The sequence below is a fragment of the Ochotona curzoniae genome, unplaced genomic scaffold, assembly GCF_017591425.1.
Source record: "Ochotona curzoniae isolate NIBS_2020 unplaced genomic scaffold, NIBS_Ocur_1.0 contig_908, whole genome shotgun sequence".
In the NCBI taxonomy this organism is placed as follows: Eukaryota; Metazoa; Chordata; class Mammalia; order Lagomorpha; family Ochotonidae; genus Ochotona; species Ochotona curzoniae.
In genome coordinates this window covers 11,421,678-11,442,793 of record NW_024466607.1, presented here as the reverse complement: position 1 = coordinate 11,442,793, position 21,116 = coordinate 11,421,678, and the positions used below count along the sequence as shown (strand labels likewise).

Genomic DNA, 21,116 nt, shown 5'->3' with positions numbered 1-21,116 from the left:
GTGACATGTCTTTGAAAACAGCGTGTGCCCAGTGTGATAGCCTAGTGGCTAAATATCTTGCCTTGCACACACCAGGGTCCCATATGGGTGCCAGTTTGTACCCAGCTCCCCCACTTCCAATCCAGCTCCTGGCTTGTGGCCTGGGAAAGCAGTGGAGGACAGCCCAAAGCCTTGGGACCCTGCACCCATGTGGAAGGCCCGGAAGAAACTCCTGGCTTAAGATCAGCTCAGCTCTGACTGTTTTGGCTAGTTGGGGGAGTGAACCAGTGGATGGAAGATCTTGCTTGCTGTCTCACCTCTCTATAAAAATCTGACCTTCCAAAAAAAAAAAATAAGTTTTTGAAAAAAAAATTGGAGATTTTCAAAAAGAATGAGAAGTTTCCAAATATCCCATTTCAGTTAGCTACTGAGCCAGTTAATCGTTGAATTTTCTTTATTCTGTTCATATTGTTCAATATTGCTAAATATCTTACTGATAGTCTCTTTTGGAATCCTCTCTCATTTTTAAAAAGGGTTTATTTTTATTGGAAAGAGAGAATAAGAGACAGAGAGAAGGATCTTCTATCCACTGGTTTATACCCCTCATGGCCTCAAAGGCCAAGTCTGAGGCGATCAGAAGCCAGGAGCCAGGAGCTTCTTCTAGATCTCCAGTGTCCCAAGGCTGTGGGCCTTCCTCCATTGCTTTCCCAGATTGTAAGCAGGGAACTGGCTTGGGAGTGGAGCAGGAAGGACATGAACTGGGACCCATATGGGATCCCAGTGCTTGGAAATGGAAGATTAGCCGGTTGAGCCATGGCATAGGTCCTGGATGCTCTCTCATGATATCTGCCATGTTTTGCTTTTGGCCTCAATCTTGCTGCTCCTGGTGTCAATCTAAATGAGAGAGAGAGTCCTCAAGGCTGAATTAAGGGGGAAAGCTGGGCACAGAAATGGGTCTGTGCATCCAAGACACATCTGCCTGCGACACCGAGTGACAAGTCCTCTGATAAACCCAAGGTCACCTCTCGCCTTTGTAAATGCACTGTCCTTGAGCCTTCTGCGTGCAGAAACCTGTGTCTGCTACCAAACTGCAGCCCCTTTAAGAGAGGAGGCTCGAAAGATGTGGGTATTTTTTTAAAGTAGGATACATAGAGAGGATGAGAGACAGGAAAAAGATCCTGCGTCTGCAGAATTGGAGGCTGAGAGGACGTGCAGGCCTGCGCCTCCCCGTTTCTATCAGGGTATCTGTCATTGCTGCTACGTCCCTGCATGGGTTGCTTGGCCACACAGCACTTCCCATACCAAGAGGCAAAGAGTTGGTGTGTCCCTTCCCTCTGCTGACGCACCTAGACCCATCTCCCATAGCCACGCCGCCGCCTCACCACAACCCCATTCACTTGTCTCCCCTCCAGGCCCAGAAGTCTGGCTCCAGAGGGGACACACAGGCTGCAGAAGACCTGTTGCTGCTGAGCAGGCCCCTGACCGACCTCATCAGCCTGCTCATCCCACTGGTAAGCACCGCCCCAGGGAGTATCTCCCAGTGCCCTGTGGAGGCGCCGCTGTTTGGTTTGGATCTCGCCGTCTCGCGCGTGTCTGTTATTTTATTCTCTTCCAAACTAGAACTAAAAGAGCTTTTGGAAGATTGTGTGGCCAGAAAATACCAGGCTTCTACTTTATTTTTTCTTTTCAAATCGGTTACCTCATCCTGTTTCTAAATAGATATTTCAGTAACGTTAAAAAAAATCTCAGATCCAATTACTTGGTTTTTGAAGTTTAAAAAAAAACAACAAATGAATTTTAAGAAGGTGGAAAGAAATAATTTTGAAAAGGAATTTTTCAGTTACTCGGCGTGCAAGTACTCTTAATCTGAACAGCAATGGAATGATATCAATGAAATGAAGTAAAAGCAGGTAAGGGTCCACAGGATCACTGAATACACAGTGTGAATACGCAGCTTTTTCCTTGGTTCAAAGGAAGGAAATGCAGTCTGGTTGGATGGTTCTGGAGAGTTAGCCAGCAAGTGCAGGTTCTGTTCATCTGAGGAGGAAAGAGGGAAGTGATCAGTCAGTACTTGGTTACATTAAGGCAAAGTGGATAAAGGGGAAAGCAATCCCCCAAGTCTGACTGATAGCAGTGCAGGGAGTGAGAGAGCAACCCCAGACTGCATGTCACTCAGGCATGCCTCTGACCGAATGGAAGGCCCTCTGTTGAAAGTTGCACAGGCTAGGGAGGATGGCTTCAGCTTAATTTATGCTAATTTTTGTTTTATTCAGAACATGTAAAGGAACAGACGGGCAGAGATTTTTCATCCACTGGTTCACTCCTCACTTGCCCTCAGTAGCCGGGACTGGGGACCAGCATCGTAGCAGAGCCTGTTGAACATACAGGTGCTGGTTCCCGTCCTGACTTCACCACTTATGGTATGGTCTGGGAAAAGGAGTGGAAGATGGCCATCGTGTTTGGACCCTGGCCACTGAAATCTGCTGGCTACTGTGTCTGACCTGCTCCAGCACTGGTCATTGTGGCCATCGGCAGAGTGAACCAACGGTTAAAAGATCCATCTCTCTTTCTCCCTGATTCTGCCTTTCAATAAATAGATCTTTAAAAAGAAAAAAAGAAACTAACCCAAAGCCAGGTGGGGCTCTGCCAGGTCACAGCCAGGATCCCAGAACTCCATCTGGGTCTCCCATGTGTGACAGGATTCCTAGCCGTGGCGTCATCGCCCACCTCTTCTCAGGATGCACATTAGCAAGAAGCTGGGGACAGAGCAAAGCTGAGATGCAAACCCCACCGTGCCAACCTGAAACGCAGCTGTCTTGTGTGGCCTCCCTTCTGCTACCCAGTGCCAAGTACCCTGGCGAGTCTGGAGTCTAAGGAGCAAATACAAAACTCAGGCTCTTGTGAACAAGAGAAAAAACTAGCACAGGTGACACTGTCTTTCATAATACTTGCAAGATTTTAAAATGGCCCCGTTAAGTTGAAGGAAAGCTGATGCAATGTGTGAAATGGAGGGCAGTATTTAATTTATAGGAAAAGGATTAAACGGAAGGAAAATGAGTTTAAGAAGACACAGAAGGAGCCTGTGTTAGAGAAAGCCATCTGGAGGACGTTGTGTCACATGTCTGTCCTGGTGACAAGGTTTTGATTTTTATGCCACATCTTGAGGTTTGTCTTCCTCGGCCAGGTGGATTTCTTCCAGTTGCACTTCCTGAGCCTGCCGTGACTCGTCACTGTCCTTCCAGATGCTTCCCTGTGGTGGCTCTAAGGTTTTGTGAAAGCCTCCAATGTGCTCATCACCTCCCAAAAACCTTTGGCACAGCCTGATGCTGCAGTGGTAAAGTGGGAAGTCACGGGAGAATGTAACTGCTGTGGACCCTTTTGTGCCAAATATCAGAGCATGTGACACCACGAACCAAGAAAGACCGAAAACAAACAGGAAGCATTCAGAAGCGGCGATGGCATCGCCACATGTAATGCCCCTTCTCATTGCTTACCAGATCAGGAGAACAAACTTAATGACAGAGTAAATGGCAGGCGCTCCTTGGTCTGCAGGCTAAGTCTGGCCACCCTCCTGTTTCTGAAAATCGAGTTGTATTGAAACATAGCGTAAACCTACACAGTTCATTTACTCCCTGTCTCCCCTGCTTGTGCTCTCAGTGGCAGCCTTGAGTAGCAGCAGAGATGGCACAGTCCACACACCTGTGTTATTACTCTGGTGTGTTTTTTTTGTTCCCCAGAAAATGTTTATTGACCCCTGGTATAAGAGATGCAAATATAGTAATAAAATTGATCTCCTAGAGTTGTCTTTCTGTCTGTGCTCTGAAAATAAACTGCACCTTTTCAGTTTTCTATAAATATCTTTTAAGCATTGACCATCCATTATTTTAAACAAAGATCAATAAATTCAATTAAGTATGGATGACATTGGCTGCATTTTTTTTCCAAAAAAAAAAAAGATGTATTTATTTGAAAATCAGAGTTATAAAGAGAGGGAGAGACAGAGAAATCTTCCACCCTCTGATTCACTCCCCAGATGGCTGCTATGATCAGGGCTGGGCCAAACTGAAGGTAGGACCCAGGGGTGTCAGCCGAGTCTCCCGTGTGTGACAGGGGCCCAGATGCTGTCATCGTCTGCTTTTCACAGGCCATTCGCAGGGAGTTGGATTTGGAAATGGAGCAGCTGGAACAGGAGCTGATGCCAGAACTGATGCCAGCATGGATGCCAGCATCGCTGGTGGCCAGTTTTCTGCCACACCACAATGCCAGCCCTTGACTTCTGTCTTTAATTACAATACAAAGAGGGAAAATGAAAATCAAACACTCACTGTTAGCAAATACTGTCCATGAGTATGACGAATATCATAGCGTGTTTATACTAGTCTGGGTCCCCTCAGAAAATGGGGAGCGTAACAAGTTAACCCTGTGCCTGCTGTGTTGGCATCTCATATGGGTGCTGGTTGTGTCCCAGTTGCTGCACTTCCAGTTAGTTCAGCTCCCTGCTTATGACCTGGGAAAACAGCAGAGGATGGCCCAACTTCTTGGAACCCTGCCCCCGCTTGGAAGACCCAGATGAATTCCTGGCTACCAGATTTGGAGCAGCTCAGCTCTGGCCATTGTTGCAATTTGGGGAATGAACCAGTGGATGGAAGATCTCTGTCTCTCCTCTCTGTAAATCTGCCTTTCAAATAAAAATAAAAAGAATCTTTAAAAAACAACAAGAAGGGGCTTGGCATGGTAGCCTAGTAGCTAAAGTCCTCGACTTGCATGCACCAGGATCCAGTATGAGCACTGGTTCTTGTCCTGGTTGTTCCACTTCCCTTCTAGCTCCCTGCTTGTGGCCTGGGAAAGCAGTAGAGGATTGGCCAAGCCTTGGGACCCTGCACCTGTGGGAGACCCAGAAGAATCTTCTAGCTCCTAGCTCCTTGATTTGGATTGGTTCAGCTCTGGCCATTGCAGCTACTTGGGGAGTGAACCAGCCGATGAAGGAGCTTTCTCTCTGTCTCTCCTCTCTGTAAATCTGACTTACCAATGAAAATAACTAAATCTTAAAAAAGGCGGGGGTTGGGGAAGCCACACAATGATTTAAACAGGACAATTTTAGCATGGAGAATTAATAAGTCATGATAAAAGGGTAACTAAGAATTTTAAAGAATTCTGCAAGGCATCTTAAAACTGAGAAAGAACTACCTAAGGAAGGATGAAGTTGTAAGGGGAACTGCTTCCCTAGTACTGCTCAGACCTCCCTGGGGAAGGCAGGGCCGTGCCCATGGAACAGGAAAGAAGCCAGGTCTAGAGCCAGTCTCCCGCGGAGTGGCAGCCAGCAGGCAGGCAAGCAGAGGGGCGGAGTGCCGCGGCTCTGGGGAGCACTAGAGAGCCTGGTGCCTGGAGTGTGATGGGGATGGGGAGAGGGGACACAGGAAGCACACCTGTGCAGGACGTGGGCAAGCAGGAGGAGCTGAGGGACCCAGGCCCATGGCAAGCCCGGAGCACAGAGCGGTTGTGTGGGAAGACGGCAGGAGAGTGGTCCCAGGCCAGGCTAAGGCCGAGAGTTGCTGAGGGTCCACCCAGATTGCTGGTAGCTCGCCAGAGGACCCGGAGCGCCCCCTCCTTATGCTGGTGTAACTAGTACCCCCTCTTCAGGGGAAAAAGACCGAATCAACGCAGGGGCAAGTTTTATAGGAAGGATCCGTCAAGGAATTCTTACTTGGTCCTAGAGCAGGTGTTGAAAGGTAAATTAGGAGTTGACTGGTGACTGGTAACTGGGACAGTGATCAGAATTCCTCCTGGGAGAGTGAAGATGATGCCGTGTAAGAAGTCTCTTATTTTCCAGAGTTTCCTAATTCGTACTTTACGTAGTTTACATTCAGGTGCGTCTTGCTGGCTCCTCCCGACTCCCTGGCAAGGGCTGGGCATTCTAGTTGTTCTAGACATTGCCAATTAAAAAAAATTAATTTGTTTGCCATTCTAAAAGGTGTATGGTGAGGTTTTATGGGTTTGGGTTGTATTTCTATAATGACTGGGCCATCTTTTCATGGGCTCATCTGCCAGTGCTTTTATTTTTTGCTGGATTGTTTTGAAATGCAAATTTCCTGCGTAATCTAGCTACATTAATATAAAAGTAAGTGAGTTGCTTTTAAAAAAGGGTTTGAATGTATAATTTTTAGTGCCTAGCATGTTTCCCAATATTTTAGATAGTTACTGTTGCGTGGGATAATTTTAATTAACTTTAAAGAATGAGTCTTAACTTTATTATTTTTGCCAATTGTAGTTGTAATTTTTTTCTAGTTAAGAACACTCAGCTGCCCTTTTCCAAATGGATTTTTTCCCCATTTTAATCCATGTTCCAGGACAACCTAAGTTGACAGTGACATGGAAGGTGAAGCGCCAGAAGCAGAGAATGGGCATTGGCCTGGCAGTGAGGGTGCTTGTCTGGAGTTTGATTCTCTGTTCCAGCCCTGACTCCAGCCTGCCTGAGTCCTGGCTGCTGCCTCCCTCCTTCCTACATGACATTCCTAGCCGTCATGGGCTGCTGCCCAGGTGCATGTCAAAGCTGGAGTAAGGAGCAGAGTGGGGACCAAGCCCAGATATTTCCGCATAGGATGAGCGCTTTCCAAGCAGTGTCCTAACCACTGTGTTTAAAAGCCGCCAGCTAATGCCCGCAATACACAGAAAGAAGTGACAGGAGAGGAGCATTAAGGGCTTGATAGGGCTTTTCTGGACAATTCAAGGAAATATTCTTTTGAAATACAGTATACAAACCAAGAGATGCATGTTATTGTATAGATAAGTAAGATTTTTTTTTCCAATCTGATCACACAGCCAATACCAAAATTTAGAACAAAACATTACTAGTACCCCAAGACTCCTCAGCTCATTTCCTCCGTTTCTTTTAGTGTGTGAAGTACATTGTTACACGTATGTTATGACTCAGTGGAGTACTGCGTATAGCTGTCTAGCAAATGACGTGGTGTCCACATGGTTTTATGTTTTTCCATGTAAACTACCACAGATAAGGTAAAACATGTAAGTCTTTGAGTATGGCTTATTTCGCTTATCATAATTATCTTCAAATGCGTCCATTTGGTTTGGAATGCCAGAATTTCACTCTTTTTTCATGTGTCTGTTGGCCGTTTATGTTTCATCCTTTGAAAAATGCCTCTGTGCGTCTTTGTTGGGTCTGTTGATCATTATATATTCTGGTTATCATGAAGTCTGCAAGCAGGGATGATTCCTACTTTCCAGGTTGTATCCCTTTGCTTGCTTTTTATTTTCTTATGTGATGGTTCTGATCACAGATATCGAACCTGTACTTAATAGTGTGGTGGGGGTGGGGATCCCAGTCTGGTTTTCAGTCTCAGAGGAAATGCCTTACCCCACTCGATACGATACTGGTTGTGGGTGTGTCGTACGTTGCCTTGATGGGGTTGAGGCATGCTCCTTCTGTAGCTGATTTTAAAATGGTTTTATCGTGGACCAATGTTGTGATTTTATCAAATGCTTTCTCTGCATCTATCGAGATAGTTATATTGCTTTTTAGTCTTTATATTGTTGCAGTGTATCATGTTTGTTGGCTTCTGTATGTTGAACCTGACGTGCAATCTGCAATAAATCCCGGTTGGCCTGGTGGGAGGATGAAATTGATGTGTTAAGTTCAATTTGTTAGTATTTCATTGAGGATTATTGCATCTGCGTTCATCTTTGGTTATGTCTTTGTCTGGCTTTGTAATTAAGGTACTACTGGTACCATAGAATCAGTTTAGAAAAATTGATGGCCTTTCAGTGTTTCGAGTTGTTGAAGAATTGAAGTTCCATATTCCTTAAAAGTGTGGTTGAAGTCGGCAGTGAAGCTATCCAGTCCTGTGCTCTTCTTTGTTGCTGATTCAGTCTCAGCCCTTGGCTGTTGGTCTCCTCTGGTTTTTTTATGTCATTGTGACTCAATTTTTGGTAACTTAAATGTATTCATAAATCTTTTGGTTTCTTGTAGATGATCTAACTTGTTGGTGAATAGCTTTTGTAATGATTCCCGGTTGTTCTTCATATTTCTGTGCTGTCAGTTGTACCATATTCTTTCTCCTCTCTAGTTTTATTACTTTGGGTCTTCTCCTATTTTGTGGTTTGTTGGGCCAAAGGTTTATCACACACCCCCCTCCCCGCAAAAAAAAAAAAAAAAACCCAGCTCTCCATTTCACTGAGATTTTGTGTAGTTAGTTTAGCTTTGTTTGCTCTGTAATTTTCTCATCTGTTTCCTCCTCCTAATTTAGGGTTTGGTTTTGCTCTCCTTTCTCGAGGTCTTTGAGGTGTGTTGTTACAGCTTTTATAGGTTTACAATGTTTAATGTAGGCACACGTTGCTATAAACTTTCCTCTTGTGTTTTCATTTTCATTCAAGAGGGTTCTTTTATTTCTCTTTTGATTTCTGCTATGACACAGTGTTCATTCAAGAGTGTGTGGTTTGGTGTCCGCGTTAGTGGTGAATGTTCTTTTGTTCATTCCACTGTGGGCAGGAAAGGTCTGTGATATGACGTGAGCTTGTTTGAATTTGTCGAGACTTGTTTTATGACCTGCGATCTGATCTCTTCTAGAGAATGTTCTATAGGCCAATGAAAAGAATGTGTGTGCTGCAGCTGCAGAATGAAGTGTTCTGTAAATACCTGTTAGGATCAGTTGTTCAATGATGTACGTTAGTTCTATTGTCTGCGTTTTGAATTTTTGTCTGAGGGTTCTGTCCATTGATGCAAGTGCAGCGTTGAAGTCCCATTATTATTGTCTTAGTGCTTCAGTTTCTGTTTAAATCCATTATCACTTGTGTAATAAAACCTGGTGCTTGGCAATACGAGCATATACATTTACTCTAGTCTTATGTTCACGATGAATTGATTTTATAATCATTACATAATGGCCTGGTCTGTTTTAACAGTTTTGTCTGGTATGAGTGTAATTACTTCTGCTCATTTTTTGGTTTCCATTTGCATGAAATATCCTTTCCCATCCTTTTAGTTCCCTTCTCTGTAATTGGAGAATTTAGTCTGTTTACAATCCAGTTTACTGTTGACAAATGTATGACTTGTTCCTGCCATTTTTCTTTAAATATTCCTATGGTTTGCTTTAAATATCCTTTGTTTCTGTATTTTGAAGATTTTATTTAGTTTTTATTGGAAAGGCAGATTTACAGAGAAGGAGAGACCAAGAGATAGATAGTCCATCTGCTGGTTCACTCTCTAAGTGGTTGCAATGGCCAGAGCTGAACTGATCCAAGGCCAGGAGCCAGAGGCTTCTTCTGGGTCTCCCATGTGGGTGCAGAGTGCCAAGGCTTTGAGCCATCTTCTACTACTTTCTTAGGCCACAAGAAGGGAGCTGGGTGGAAAGTAGAGCAGCCAGGACATGAACTGGTGCCTCTATGGGATCTGGCAGTTGCAAGATGAGGATTTAGCCACTAGGCCACTGCACCAGGCACTTTCTTTTGTTTTTTACTGAGAGGTTTTCTATCTTCACATTTTTTTTTCATGAAGGTGATCTTTGTGTTTAGTGTGTAAGGCTGCATTGGTATTTGGCAAATTGTTTTAATTTTGATTTGCCTTGGAAGGTTTCTATTTCACATTAATTTACGAACAAGAACCTCATTGGGTTAAGGATTCTAGGTTGGCAAGGCTTTTTGTTTTGTTTTGTTTTTTAAGCACTTGAGCTGTATGTCTATTCTCATTGGACCTGTAGGATTTCTTCGGAGAAATTTACCATTGATCCAATGAGAGTCCCTTTAAAAGTGATCTGGCATTTATCTCTTGCAAATTTTAGGACATTTTGTAAGTTTCACTTTATGAAGTTTGACTATAACGTGTCGCGGTGTTCTATGCAATGTGCTCTATGCAATCCCCGGATTTGAATGTTATCTTTCTCCAAATTATGGAAATTTTCTACTGTTGTTTCATTGAGTAGGTTTTCTAAACCATTTTTGCCCATAGCTTCAGGAAGACCATGCGTTTGGTCGGTAGTGGCAGCCCCATAAGCTTGCATAAGGGTTTTTGGCTCACCTAATTTTATCTTCTATTTTTTCTCCTTTTGTCTGAGATTTTCAAAAGCCTTCGCTTGGGTCAGATGTTCCTTCTCCTGCCTTACCAAGACTATTGTTAATGCTTCTACTGTGTTTTTATTTTGTTTTTAAAGAATATGTTTGTTTTAATTCTCCATTTCTGATTTTTCAGATTGGTTTGTTAAAATATCTGTCTCTTGCGGGATTTCTCAACCATGCCATGTACTGATTTCTTTAACTTCTTCTGTGTTTTTGAGCACCCTTACAATCATTCTCCTGGATTATTTCTCAGGTATTTCTCCCACCTCCCCTTCTTTGTATTATGTTCCTTTTAGGGAAATGCATTTTCTTCCTGCTCGTGACTATTTGTTGTATTTCTGTGTTGAGCTGCTCTCTCTCCTGGAGGGTTTTTTTTTTTTTTATCATTAGTGAAGGCTCTACTCTTTGAAATGCCACATGTGGCGTTTGGTGGAGTGTCTAAGGCTTATGGTTGCATTCCAGGGTGAGTGCCGTGTGGGGCAAGGACTCTGTCTAGAGTTCATGGGAGAAGAATCCAGAGCAACAGCCAAGGTGGATGTGGTTGAGCATCTCCGGCTGTAGTCAGCTAGGGTGGAGAGTGTTGGAGGGAGCTGCGTTGTCCACAGTCCCAGCCCTCCTCTCTGCCAAGCTGAAGCAGCAGGCTCAGTGCAGAGTGACATCATGGTAACAGCACATCTCACCCACACGCTGAGGTCTGCGCACCATACAGGGCAGGGTTGCACCTGACGGCGTATCCCCAACTCCTCCGATACATGTCCCCGAGTCGGGGTGCAGGCAACCTGGAGGGTGCACTGGAACCCAGCCACAACTTGTGGCCCTCTGCACTCACAGCCCACACCCTGAGCTGCTACGGTCCCAGGGTACAGGTGTTCTGATCTGCATCCTGCCAGCTGCCCTATTCCAAGCCTTAGCAGCCTTCAGTGGTTGCACTTTCCTGCTGGTCCCCGAGTTGGGGTAGAGCCCACCTGCAGCTCCGGCTCAGTAGGTGAATTCTGGCTCTTCAGTGAGGAGACCCGTGGGAGATAACATGACTCCTTTCATTGAGCAAAGTAGCCAAACCCTAGCAGGTCCCCAGGCTGGACTAGAAGCCAGTGGAGTTGGTGGAATATTCTCTGCATTAGAGCTAACAGTGACATGAGTTGTGGCAGCCTCCTCTCACCTTGCCCTGAGAAGGTGGCACTTGGCAGCCTGGAGTTATCCGTGTAGATGTGGGCATGGCTGCTGGTTTTGTGTCTGTCCTCTCTTCTCGCTGCTCCAGGGAGTCTCCACGTTCTGTTCCATTCTGTCTCCACTGAACATTTCTGTCGGTCAGCCCCCTGCCCCCAGGAATGTGGTCCTTTGCTTTTTCTTTGGCTGAGGTCAACGTGGCTTCTCGCTATTGAACCATCCTGGATCCTCTAGATAATTAACTTTTTAAAAACTGGACTCTGCTATCATCTCTCCCTTTTAAAATAATACAAATGAGAATGGTATTTTTTCTAGAATATACTAAAGTTATTTTCGTTTTGCAAAAGGTATGGAAATAAACCAAGGTCTTGATACCTGCCTCCGCTGAAGTGAAGCCCTGCTAGCCTCCCCTAGCCTCTCCCATCCCTTCCCCATCTCTGAGCCCCAAGTCAGGTTTCCATGTGATTATCCGTAAGCATTCTCGGTTTGGATCAGCCTTAGATGGCCTCTGCTGTGGATGCATTGACACAGCAGGTGCCTGCACATCTGGCTGGCATCCGGGTCATTCCTGTTTTAGAGTGTGGGAGATGACACTGAAATTGATTGTCCATGAGAGGCTTCAGCCCTGGAAACGCATCTGCCCCAGGGTGGCTTGTTTAGGCAAAGGTTGTATCTGCTCAGGGGAGCTGGGCGCAAAGGCGAGGCACGCCTGGCACATGTGGGCACCGTCTGGCACGTGTGGACACCGGGCAGCTTTCCAGCTTCACCCAGGGTACTGTGTTCATGGCACACCCGTGAAGTAGGATGGCCACTCACCACCAGCTCTTCTCTCGGACGTGAGGCTTTCCTCCTCAGACGGACAGAACTACATGGTGATTTTTTTTTTTTTTTTTTGCATCAGCATGGAGCATTTTTCTTAATAAACCTTACCAGCTTTGGCATACAGTTTTCCCGAACTAGAGGACTTGAAATTCCAGACTCCTATCTGCCAGGTAACTTGAAGCTTCCCAGACGACTCAGAAGTGCATGCTTCTCCCATCCCCCCTGCCGGTGGCCGGTGCAGTAGAAAAACTTCATCAATATTCACCAGCCCGACAGCCCCGAGTTGCTCACAGGGGCCGTTATCGACAGAATCCACTCTCATTCCGCCGGCAAATGTCAGCACGCTGCTGTGTCAAGACAGCGGCTTGGTCGGCTTTCCTGTGGTAAGGGATTGGTTCTGCAGTGTGATCATAAACTTCTTTTGCCTCCAAAGTAAACAGCCAGCAGAGCTTAGCAGGGCATAAAACTTGGCATTGAACTTAGGGTGAACTTGACAATATTGCTTTTCCACCTTTAGACTCAGTAAGTCTCTTAGCACCTGGGACAACATCCATTAAATAAGAATCCTAATTTCTTTTAGAAAATAAAAAAAGCAGATGAGGATTTTTTTTATATCTAGAAGAGTATACTGCCATAAGTTTTTTGGGAAATGGAGTTGAAAAATAAGCTTATCTTGGTTAAAAAAAAAGAGAGACCCATGAGATCCATATATGGTTTATTTATTAATGCACAATTTCCGTGAACTTTCTGAAAATCTCCTGTTTGACTTTGACATTTACTAGTCCCAATTAGTTCCTGATGCTCTGGCTGAGGAAGACCGATCACGTCCGTCTGTTGAAAAGAAAAAACAAAAACCACAGGGCTCTGGGCTTCTGGCAGCAGCTCTTGGCTGTGCCTTCTAAAAAACTGTCAAAAACTGGGCTGCCCAGACTGCCTTCCCAAGAGTCAGGCCATTTTGGACAAATTAGTTTGAGCTAGCCAGCGAGCCGCTGCCGCTGATTGACACCGTGCACGAAGGCGCTTTGCCATCCGGGCCATTTGATGATGCATGATGGAGTCACTGTCCCCTGTCCTCAGACCAGTGGTCAGGCTACCAGTGCTCTGCGCGCCCCTTCAAGTGCTGTCATTTTATACTTCACACAAGAGATAATGAAATTGCTGGTAGGAAGGATCCTCAGAATGCTGTTGGAGAATGTCTATTATGAAAAAAAAAATGTATCAGTCATGAGGTGGGTGCAAGGTATGAAGCCAGCCCAGGGGACTCGTGCACCCCTGTATTCGTGTGGCTGGGGTGGGGTTCTGCTTCCTTCCAGCTCCCTCCTGCACCTGGGAAGCAGCAGATGATGGCTGACATGTGGGTCACTGGCACCCAGGTGGGAGACCCAGATGAGCTTCCTGCCTTCCGTGGCTCAACTCCAGCTGCTGATGGGTGGTGTCTCCTCCCTGCCACCCCTTACCCTCTCTGCCATTCTGCCTTTAAAATGAAAAAAGAATAAATTAACAGTAAAAAGTGCAACCAGCGAATGCTGGTTCTCTCACCAAATAGCTGTCACCCATAGGCTTGGGCAAGGCGAAAGCCAGGAGACAGGAACTCCAGCCACCTCTCCCACGAGGATGGCAGGTGCACAGGTACTCGGGACATGCTCCACTGCCTTGCCAGGCATCTTAGCAGGATGCTGGATCGGAAACTGAGCCTCCCCTCTGTGAAGCCATGGTGGTTTGATCTACTGTACACCAAATACTCTTACTATGCAGCAGGCAGACATCCATTTTGCAGAGAAGCAAATTTAAGTATAAATCGTTTGGTTATGCTAATTTTGCATTTCTTTCTGTCAGTGTGACTTGGAGGGAAGATTTTTTTCAATCCATAATTTTTTTATAATTATGATTTAGCTCATAATTAAAGATTCACTTGAGGCAAAAATAGGAAACCCGCTTCTCATGTAAATGAAACCTCAAAGCTATTTAGCCTGTGGAGGCCAAGATAATTACAAAATCCATCATGCAGAAACACTGAAAATGCAGAAAATCCAATGTTTAGCCCAGTGATCAGTTTCCCTTAATTTATCACTAAGAGAAAAATAAATTATCTAAAGAACCAAACCCCCTTTTGCCCATGTGTTGCTGTTGAAAAGTCAGTTCAAACAAAAGCAGTTTAATCATTAACATTGAGCAAATATACCAAAACATAAGCCAGTAATAAAGTAAGTACTCTGATGGTTTGATTTTTTACATGCAGATGTTCTGAAGGATCATTTCATTGTAGTGAGTAACGTAGACGTGTGTGTCGTAATAAAATGGTACAGGTTTTCAAATGTGGTGCCAGGTCCCTTTTGCCATAGTTACTGAGTAAGTGGAAGTGGCACCTGCCTATCTTTTCTTTGGTAATAAACCATCGAGTCTTTAGCTGCATGCAATTTCCTGTTTATCCCTTGTACCATAATGAAATCATTGGGAGCAGCGTGTGTCTAGGAACATAATGGAAACAAAGCTGATCCCATGAAAATGTCATCTCTCTGACCCAGTTTGCTGTCATCCTAATAAAACTGAACAGGACATGAGTTTTACTGAGTCTCTTCTGCCACAGAAGTGAGGGTGAGTAGTGGCTCCAGGAGGGGAGAATTATTCCAGAGGATTCCCTGAGGATGACATGATCAGGCCTTGTCTTTATATGGTGTGGTTCTCCAGACAAAGTAGCATTTTCTGGAAGGACCCCTTTTCTCCTAGGTTCATCAGAAACAGGCTCAGGATGCACCCTGGCTTCTCCTGGGTGTGAAACAGAAAGACGCAGGTCAAGTTGAGGTACTGGTGGGTCCCAGCAGATTGGCCTTGCTTGCACTTTCTTTGCAATTTCTATTTCGTGGGCATCCTAATCGCAGTTTATCTTGTCAGTGCCACACTTTTCCATGCTAAGCTACTGAAGTGTATGTTGAGTGTTTAAACAAGCAAACTCAGTAGCAGCATGATAGCATGGCGCTGTGAATGTACAGGTAACAGTAACAGGAAGCTCCTTGATAAGCCAACGGAATACAATGTGCGGTCTAATTGGCAAGATGTGTGAGGATGCTTGGCAGAAGATGGGGCCGTTTCTGTCATTCAGTTGGATCACCCTGGCTGTGTAACTGTGGTTGAGTTGGCTTCACTGGCTTCCAGACCAATGACTGGGGTTAGTCAGTCAGGTTCTCTTTTCACATCTCTGCCTTATAGGGGTTGATAGCTGGACTAAAGGACTGAAGGAATAATGTGTCAACAGCTCTTAACATTTGTCAGGTGGTACAAGCCCCTTCCAAAGTTTGCTTTTGTCTCTGTTGCATTGTTTTCAATGGTGTGTTATCTTTACTCCTGTTACTCAGTGATACACTAACATGTAGTGTAAAGTCCATTATGGCTGCAGCCAATGAAATACAATTTCCCAGGTGTCTTTTGAAGTGGGCCGCATTTAAGATGAACAGCATACTTGCCCATGAGTTCTATATGAGCTCAGAAAGCATGCCTAGTGCGTCATTTTGTAACAGGAAAATTACATGGATATTTAATAGTGTGGCTATTTACCCATGGCTATGATGAAGTAAAGCTGGCACTTTCGGTAATGATGTTTGGCTTCTTTGAGTCTAATGTCTGCAAAATTATCCCACCTATAGCTCCCAGAGGCCCTTCCCATACCACATGTTCTGTGATCATATTACTGATCTAATAAACATCTATCTCTTACTGCAATAAACTCTCCTTCTGAATAGCCTCATTAATGAGCTAAAATAATGTACCCTGGGGGTATCTCCAACAATTTTATCCCTGCTCTAAAATTGGCTGCCCTAACAGCTCTTCTGATGCAAAAATGGTCACTTGAGCCAAGCTGATGGAGCCTCTTGCAGCACCTTGCAGCTCACCCAGGTCTACAGAGCAGAGGTCACACTAAAGACATGTTGGGGACAGCCAAGTCCATGGGATAAAACTTTAGGACAAGCAATCTTCTTTTAATTTTAATTCTAAGTCAGTCTGTTTAAATAAAAGCTAAGATTTTATCAAATTCATACTAAATGTCTGGCTATTAGAGCTTTAACTATGTTTAACCAATTTTTATCTAGAGATTTTTTTTTTGTAGTAGTAAAAAAAAAATCGCCTGGTTTGGTGAGTCTTTACTGTTAGGATGTGGTTTTGATTTTATTAGCCTTACAACTTTCTTATAAAACATCCATTCTTTTGAGGGAAATAACTCTGTGTAGGAACAAACACAGTATCTCCTCATTTGGTCTGCTTCTGTTTTTCCTTAAGGGTGTATCGACTAGGACAAATCTAACATCTTTAGATATGGGCTCTTCAGAAAGGAACCATGGTAGTAGGAAGATATTTGTCAGTCATCCTGGGTGCAGTAAACATTTAACTCACTTGCAAGCCATGTAATCCTGTAATGCAGTTGCAAATATCGTAGATCTAACAGGAACATTTCCAAAGTTTCTTTGTCCCTTGTCTGATGATTGCAGAAAGCTCTGGTGGTTCTTGTGGTTGCTCAAGGCAGTAGAGTATTTGGTGCGTGATCTTCATGCTTCTCAATGCTTACCATCACAAGCAGCTGGATTAGTGATTGCCTCTGTGTGTGTGTATGTGCGTGTGTGTGTACGCGCGTGTGTGTGGTTTTTGCTTTCACTCCCAAAATGGGTCACAGTATACATATTTTTTAACTTTGGATTCCAAGGTTCTGGACATCTTCCCATACTGATACAAGTCAGAACTGTGTATCGGTCTTACTCTTTTCCTAACTCTAGGGCTATTTCTAGATCTGTAAAACTTTTTGGTAGATAAAAATGTCATCTCATGAACTTTCAGTTTGGATTCTGTGGCTGTATTGCGTTAAGAATTTTAAAAAGTTGCTACTGTGCAAAATATATTTAAAATTTTAAAAATTATTTTTATAATTTCCCATGCTGTATTTTTGTAGGTATGGGGATATTCCCTCTTGCCCCCCTATTCTCCTCTCCACTGTCAGCTCCCACCATTTCCCCCATTTACATTTTGTCTTTGAGAATATATGTATTTACGTGTTTGTGTATATATATATGTTTACCTATGTATCTATTTGTATTTTGCATGAATGATGCCTTGTATCACAGAGATGTGTGAGATTTGTCCTTTGGGGATTGGCTTATTTCACTGAGCATAATGGCCTCTAGTTGGGACCATTTTGTTGCAAATGGTAGGATTTCATTCTTTGTAATGGCTATGGAACATTCCATTTGTAACATGGAATAAACGTAACATGGCTTCTTTATCCATAATCCATTAAGTTTGGAAATATGGAAAAGTGGATGATTTTATTTTAAAAAAAAATCTGCATTACCAAAATTGGCATCAGAATGGATAAAATATAAAGTTTCGAGAGTTGTTAATAATGGTTTATCTAATTATGTAATTCAACCACATTGTTTAAATAAGAAGTTACAGATCTGATTTGATTTTACTGCAGACAAATAGAGGAGAGAGGAGAGGGACCTGGCACAGTAACCTAGTATCAAAAGTCCTCACTTTGCACACACAGCGATCCCATATGGGCGCCAGTTCTAATCCCAGCAGCCCTGCTTCCCATCCAGCTCCCTGCTTGTGGCCTGGGAAAGCAGTAGAGGACAGCCCAAAGCCTTGGCACCCTGCACCCATGTGGGAGACCCGGAAGAAGTTCCTGCCTCATGGCTTCGGATCAGCATAGCATCGGCTGTTGTGCTCACTTGGGGAGTGAATCATTGGACGGAAGATCTTCCTCTCTGTCTCTCCTCCTCTCTGTATATCTGCCTTTCCAATAAAAATAAATAAATCTTAAAAAAAAAAACAGGGAGAGAGATATGCCAATCCAACAAAGAAATCTTTAATCTCAGCCTTAGACATTAAAAAATGTTAATGCAACTCTTATCACTAAAGCAAACATTTAGGTAAAATGACTACTCATTTTTATGTTTTAAAAGTTAAACATTAATTGCACGGGATGTCAGCAACTCTTCTTGCTAATTCTTTTTTTTTCAAAGATTTATTATTTCACGTAACATTGATTGATCATTAGATGTTACATTAATTCTGCGCGGCAGTGCATGAAATCCATCTCATAATGGTTAATAATAACCTCTGATAAGTTGCTGGATGGGTTTTCTAGAACTTTTGAGGGGGCCCGGCGCGGTGGCGCAAGTGGTTAAAGGTCCTCGCCTTGCACGCCCGGGATCCCATATGGGCGCCGGTTCTAATCCCGGCAGCCCCGCTTCCCTTCCAGCTCCCTGCCTGTGGCCCGGGAAAGCAGTCGAGGACAGCCCAAAGCTTTGGGAACCTGCACCCACGTGGGAGACCCGGAAGAGGCTCCTGGCTTCGGATCGGCATAGTATCGGCCCGTTGCGCTCACTTGGGGAGTGAATCATCGGACGGAAGATCTTCCTCTCTGTCTCTCCTCTCTGTATATCCGCCTTTCCAATGAAAAAATAATAAAAATAAATCTTTAAAAAAAAATAAATAAATAAATAAAAAAAAAAAAAAGAACTTTTGAGGACTTTTACACTTACCCATAAACTTTCTTAGTTGACTCGTAGTACTGTTTTCTGCTGATATCTTTCTGGCTTTGGTATCAGGGTGATGCTGGCCTCTTAGGATGAGCTGAGAAGTGTTCTGTTTTCTTCGGCTTTCAGGAAGAGTTTGCATAGAATCCATGTTACTTCTTCCTTAAATGTCTGATAGTTTGCCAGTAAGGGCGCATGAGGCTGGAGTTTTCTCTGTAGGAATGATTCTGGCTATACTCTCATTTTCTCTAGCGGCTTGTGGGCTCGTCAGATTATCTGGTTCTTCTTGAGTGTGAGCTCTGGCCTGCCCTCTTCTTGGCAATTGATGTTCTCAGTCTTGCTGCCTGGGTTTTTGGAGATTTTTTTTTTCTCTGCCTCTTCCACTGAAGGAATCCACTGGGATCTTCCTCTGTCACCGTCCCTTGCTGGGACACTTCTGAAGTTGCCACTGAAGGACAATTCTCAGGCTCACCATTTGTTTCCCTGCTCTCCTGGGCCACTGTCCTTCGTGGTCTGATCTCTGGCTTCTTAGAGAACCATTGTCCCACGTGGTGGCTAGTTTGTTGTTTCCGGAAGTTGAGCCTAACCTTCTCCTGGTTAATTCCAGGGATGATAGGAAAGTTTCATACTTGCACAGCTTTCTTTCTTGTCAAAAGAAAAAAGATCCAGATATTAACATCTTTACAGGAATCTTTTGAAAATATCTTCCTTCAGTTATTTGATCAGCAATGCAGAATTAACTCAAAAATTAAGAAATGTCAGAGGAGACTGAAGAAGCAGCCAGACTGTGTGTGCCTAAAATCTATGAAATCAGACAAGAATTAAATGTGTCTTATAGGTCTGGGAAACTAGAAGGAGAAGCTGTTAATGGTAAAAAAAAAAATGTGCAAATACTAGATTATAGAAAGCAGATGAGGCTGAGTTGAAATAGTTAAGCAACCCATCACCCACAATGCGCATAGGAGAAGACTCACCAGAAGTTGGGGAACAGCTGCAGAGCTATAAACCCAGAGTGAGGTGGAAAGCTGATAGAGGAACCAACTACTTCCCACCTTAATTGAAGATTAGCATTCCGAACAGTAGGGCCTATCAGGCCACTCCACTTGTCCATATTACCCTACTTTGTTCTGCCATCGTCATTCAGAAACTCCCTGTGCAGAGGGTAGGCTCGCCATCTGAGATGGTTTGTGACAGGTGACAGACTAGATGGAAACAGTGGGGCAGGAGGGAGAACAGAAGGAAAACGGGGTGGGCAGACAGGGAAAACGTCTTTAAAAAAATAGGCATTATACAAATGCGGAGGAAATACAGGCCAGCCTCCTGTAATAAACTAAAGATGACTTGAAACATAAATGAAAGAAACCCAATAATAAATGCATATGGCTGGGTACAACAGAAACGATAGTAGGAAGTGTTAAGGATTATGTCATGGCCCTCTTAATAATAATATTAGTAACAATAATAATACAGTGTCGAAGTTGTAAGCTTTACTGTCTTGGAGTGTGACTCTAGTTGGAAGCAGCGTGTTTACACATGCAACTCATTAAAATGACGTCAGCCTTGAGCAGGGTGCACACGTCATCTGTACCGCAACTGCAAGCCAAGAAGTGCTAACGAGTGCCAGTGAAGTACTGCTGTGAATCGGGGCTCTGCTGCTCGTGCACACCTTGGCATGTGGCAGGTGATGGCTCAAGCGCTTGGCTCCTGCACCCCTTGCGAAAGACCCAGATGAAGTTCCAGGCGGCCAGCTGTGGCCTGGCCCAAACCTGCCCATTGAGGGCATTTGAGGAGTGAATCAGCAGACGAAAGGGTTCTCTCGCTCTTGTCTCACTTGCAAATAGAGTGAAAATAAATTTTGAAACAGTATTTTTTAAAAAAATTAGAGTCCAAGAAGGCACAGGGAAGATCCACCTTGATTTCGGACTGTGTCATGGTGCAGTTCTGTTATTCGTGCTCCTCCGTGGCACTTTGATATGGGCACCCCAGGAAACTAACCCAGGGAGAAAATCATCATTAGCAAAATAGAATGGTTGTTCATGTAAGCCGTGGGAAAGCAAAATGAGAACAAGAGGAAACAAACACAAAATACGAAGCTGCACCTTTCACTGAGACACCACTATGTCAATATTTATCTGGAATGTTGATGGTCCAAGTGGGCCCATCCCAAGCCAAGCAATGATCAGAGTCCATTTGTGCTGCTATAACCAAACACTACAGATGAATCATTTATGGAAAACAGAAAATTGCTAGCTCAAAGGAAAATACTTAAATGCATAGACTTGAATTAAAATGAAAATACATCAAAATATGCAAACTACAGCTGGACAGTAGTGGTGAGAGAAACATGCACAGCCCCCAGAAACTTAAATTAGAATAAAAATGAATGAATATCAGTAATCCTAAACTCCTGCCTCTAGGAACTAAGGAGAAAAAAGCCCCATTAGCCCAAAGCAAGTGAAAGAGAAGAAATTAAAAATCAGAAATTCATGAACCTGAACGTAGAAAAACAGGAGAGCAAAATCAGGAAGCATAAAGCTTACTCCTTAAAATTGAGTC

General features: G+C 43.9%; 1 protein-coding gene across 2 annotated transcripts in view; it reads left to right on the top strand.

The window, feature by feature from the left end:
* The window catches only part of ULK4 (unc-51 like kinase 4), a 286,847-nt gene that overhangs the window by 190,511 nt on the left and 75,220 nt on the right, over positions 1 to 21,116 (top strand). For both annotated transcript variants that reach the window (XM_040994292.1, XM_040994293.1), the window contains exon 33: positions 1,392 to 1,490. In XM_040994292.1, the coding sequence (XP_040850226.1) occupies positions 1,392 to 1,490 (99 nt within the window). The remainder of the gene's footprint in view (positions 1 to 1,391; positions 1,491 to 21,116) is intronic.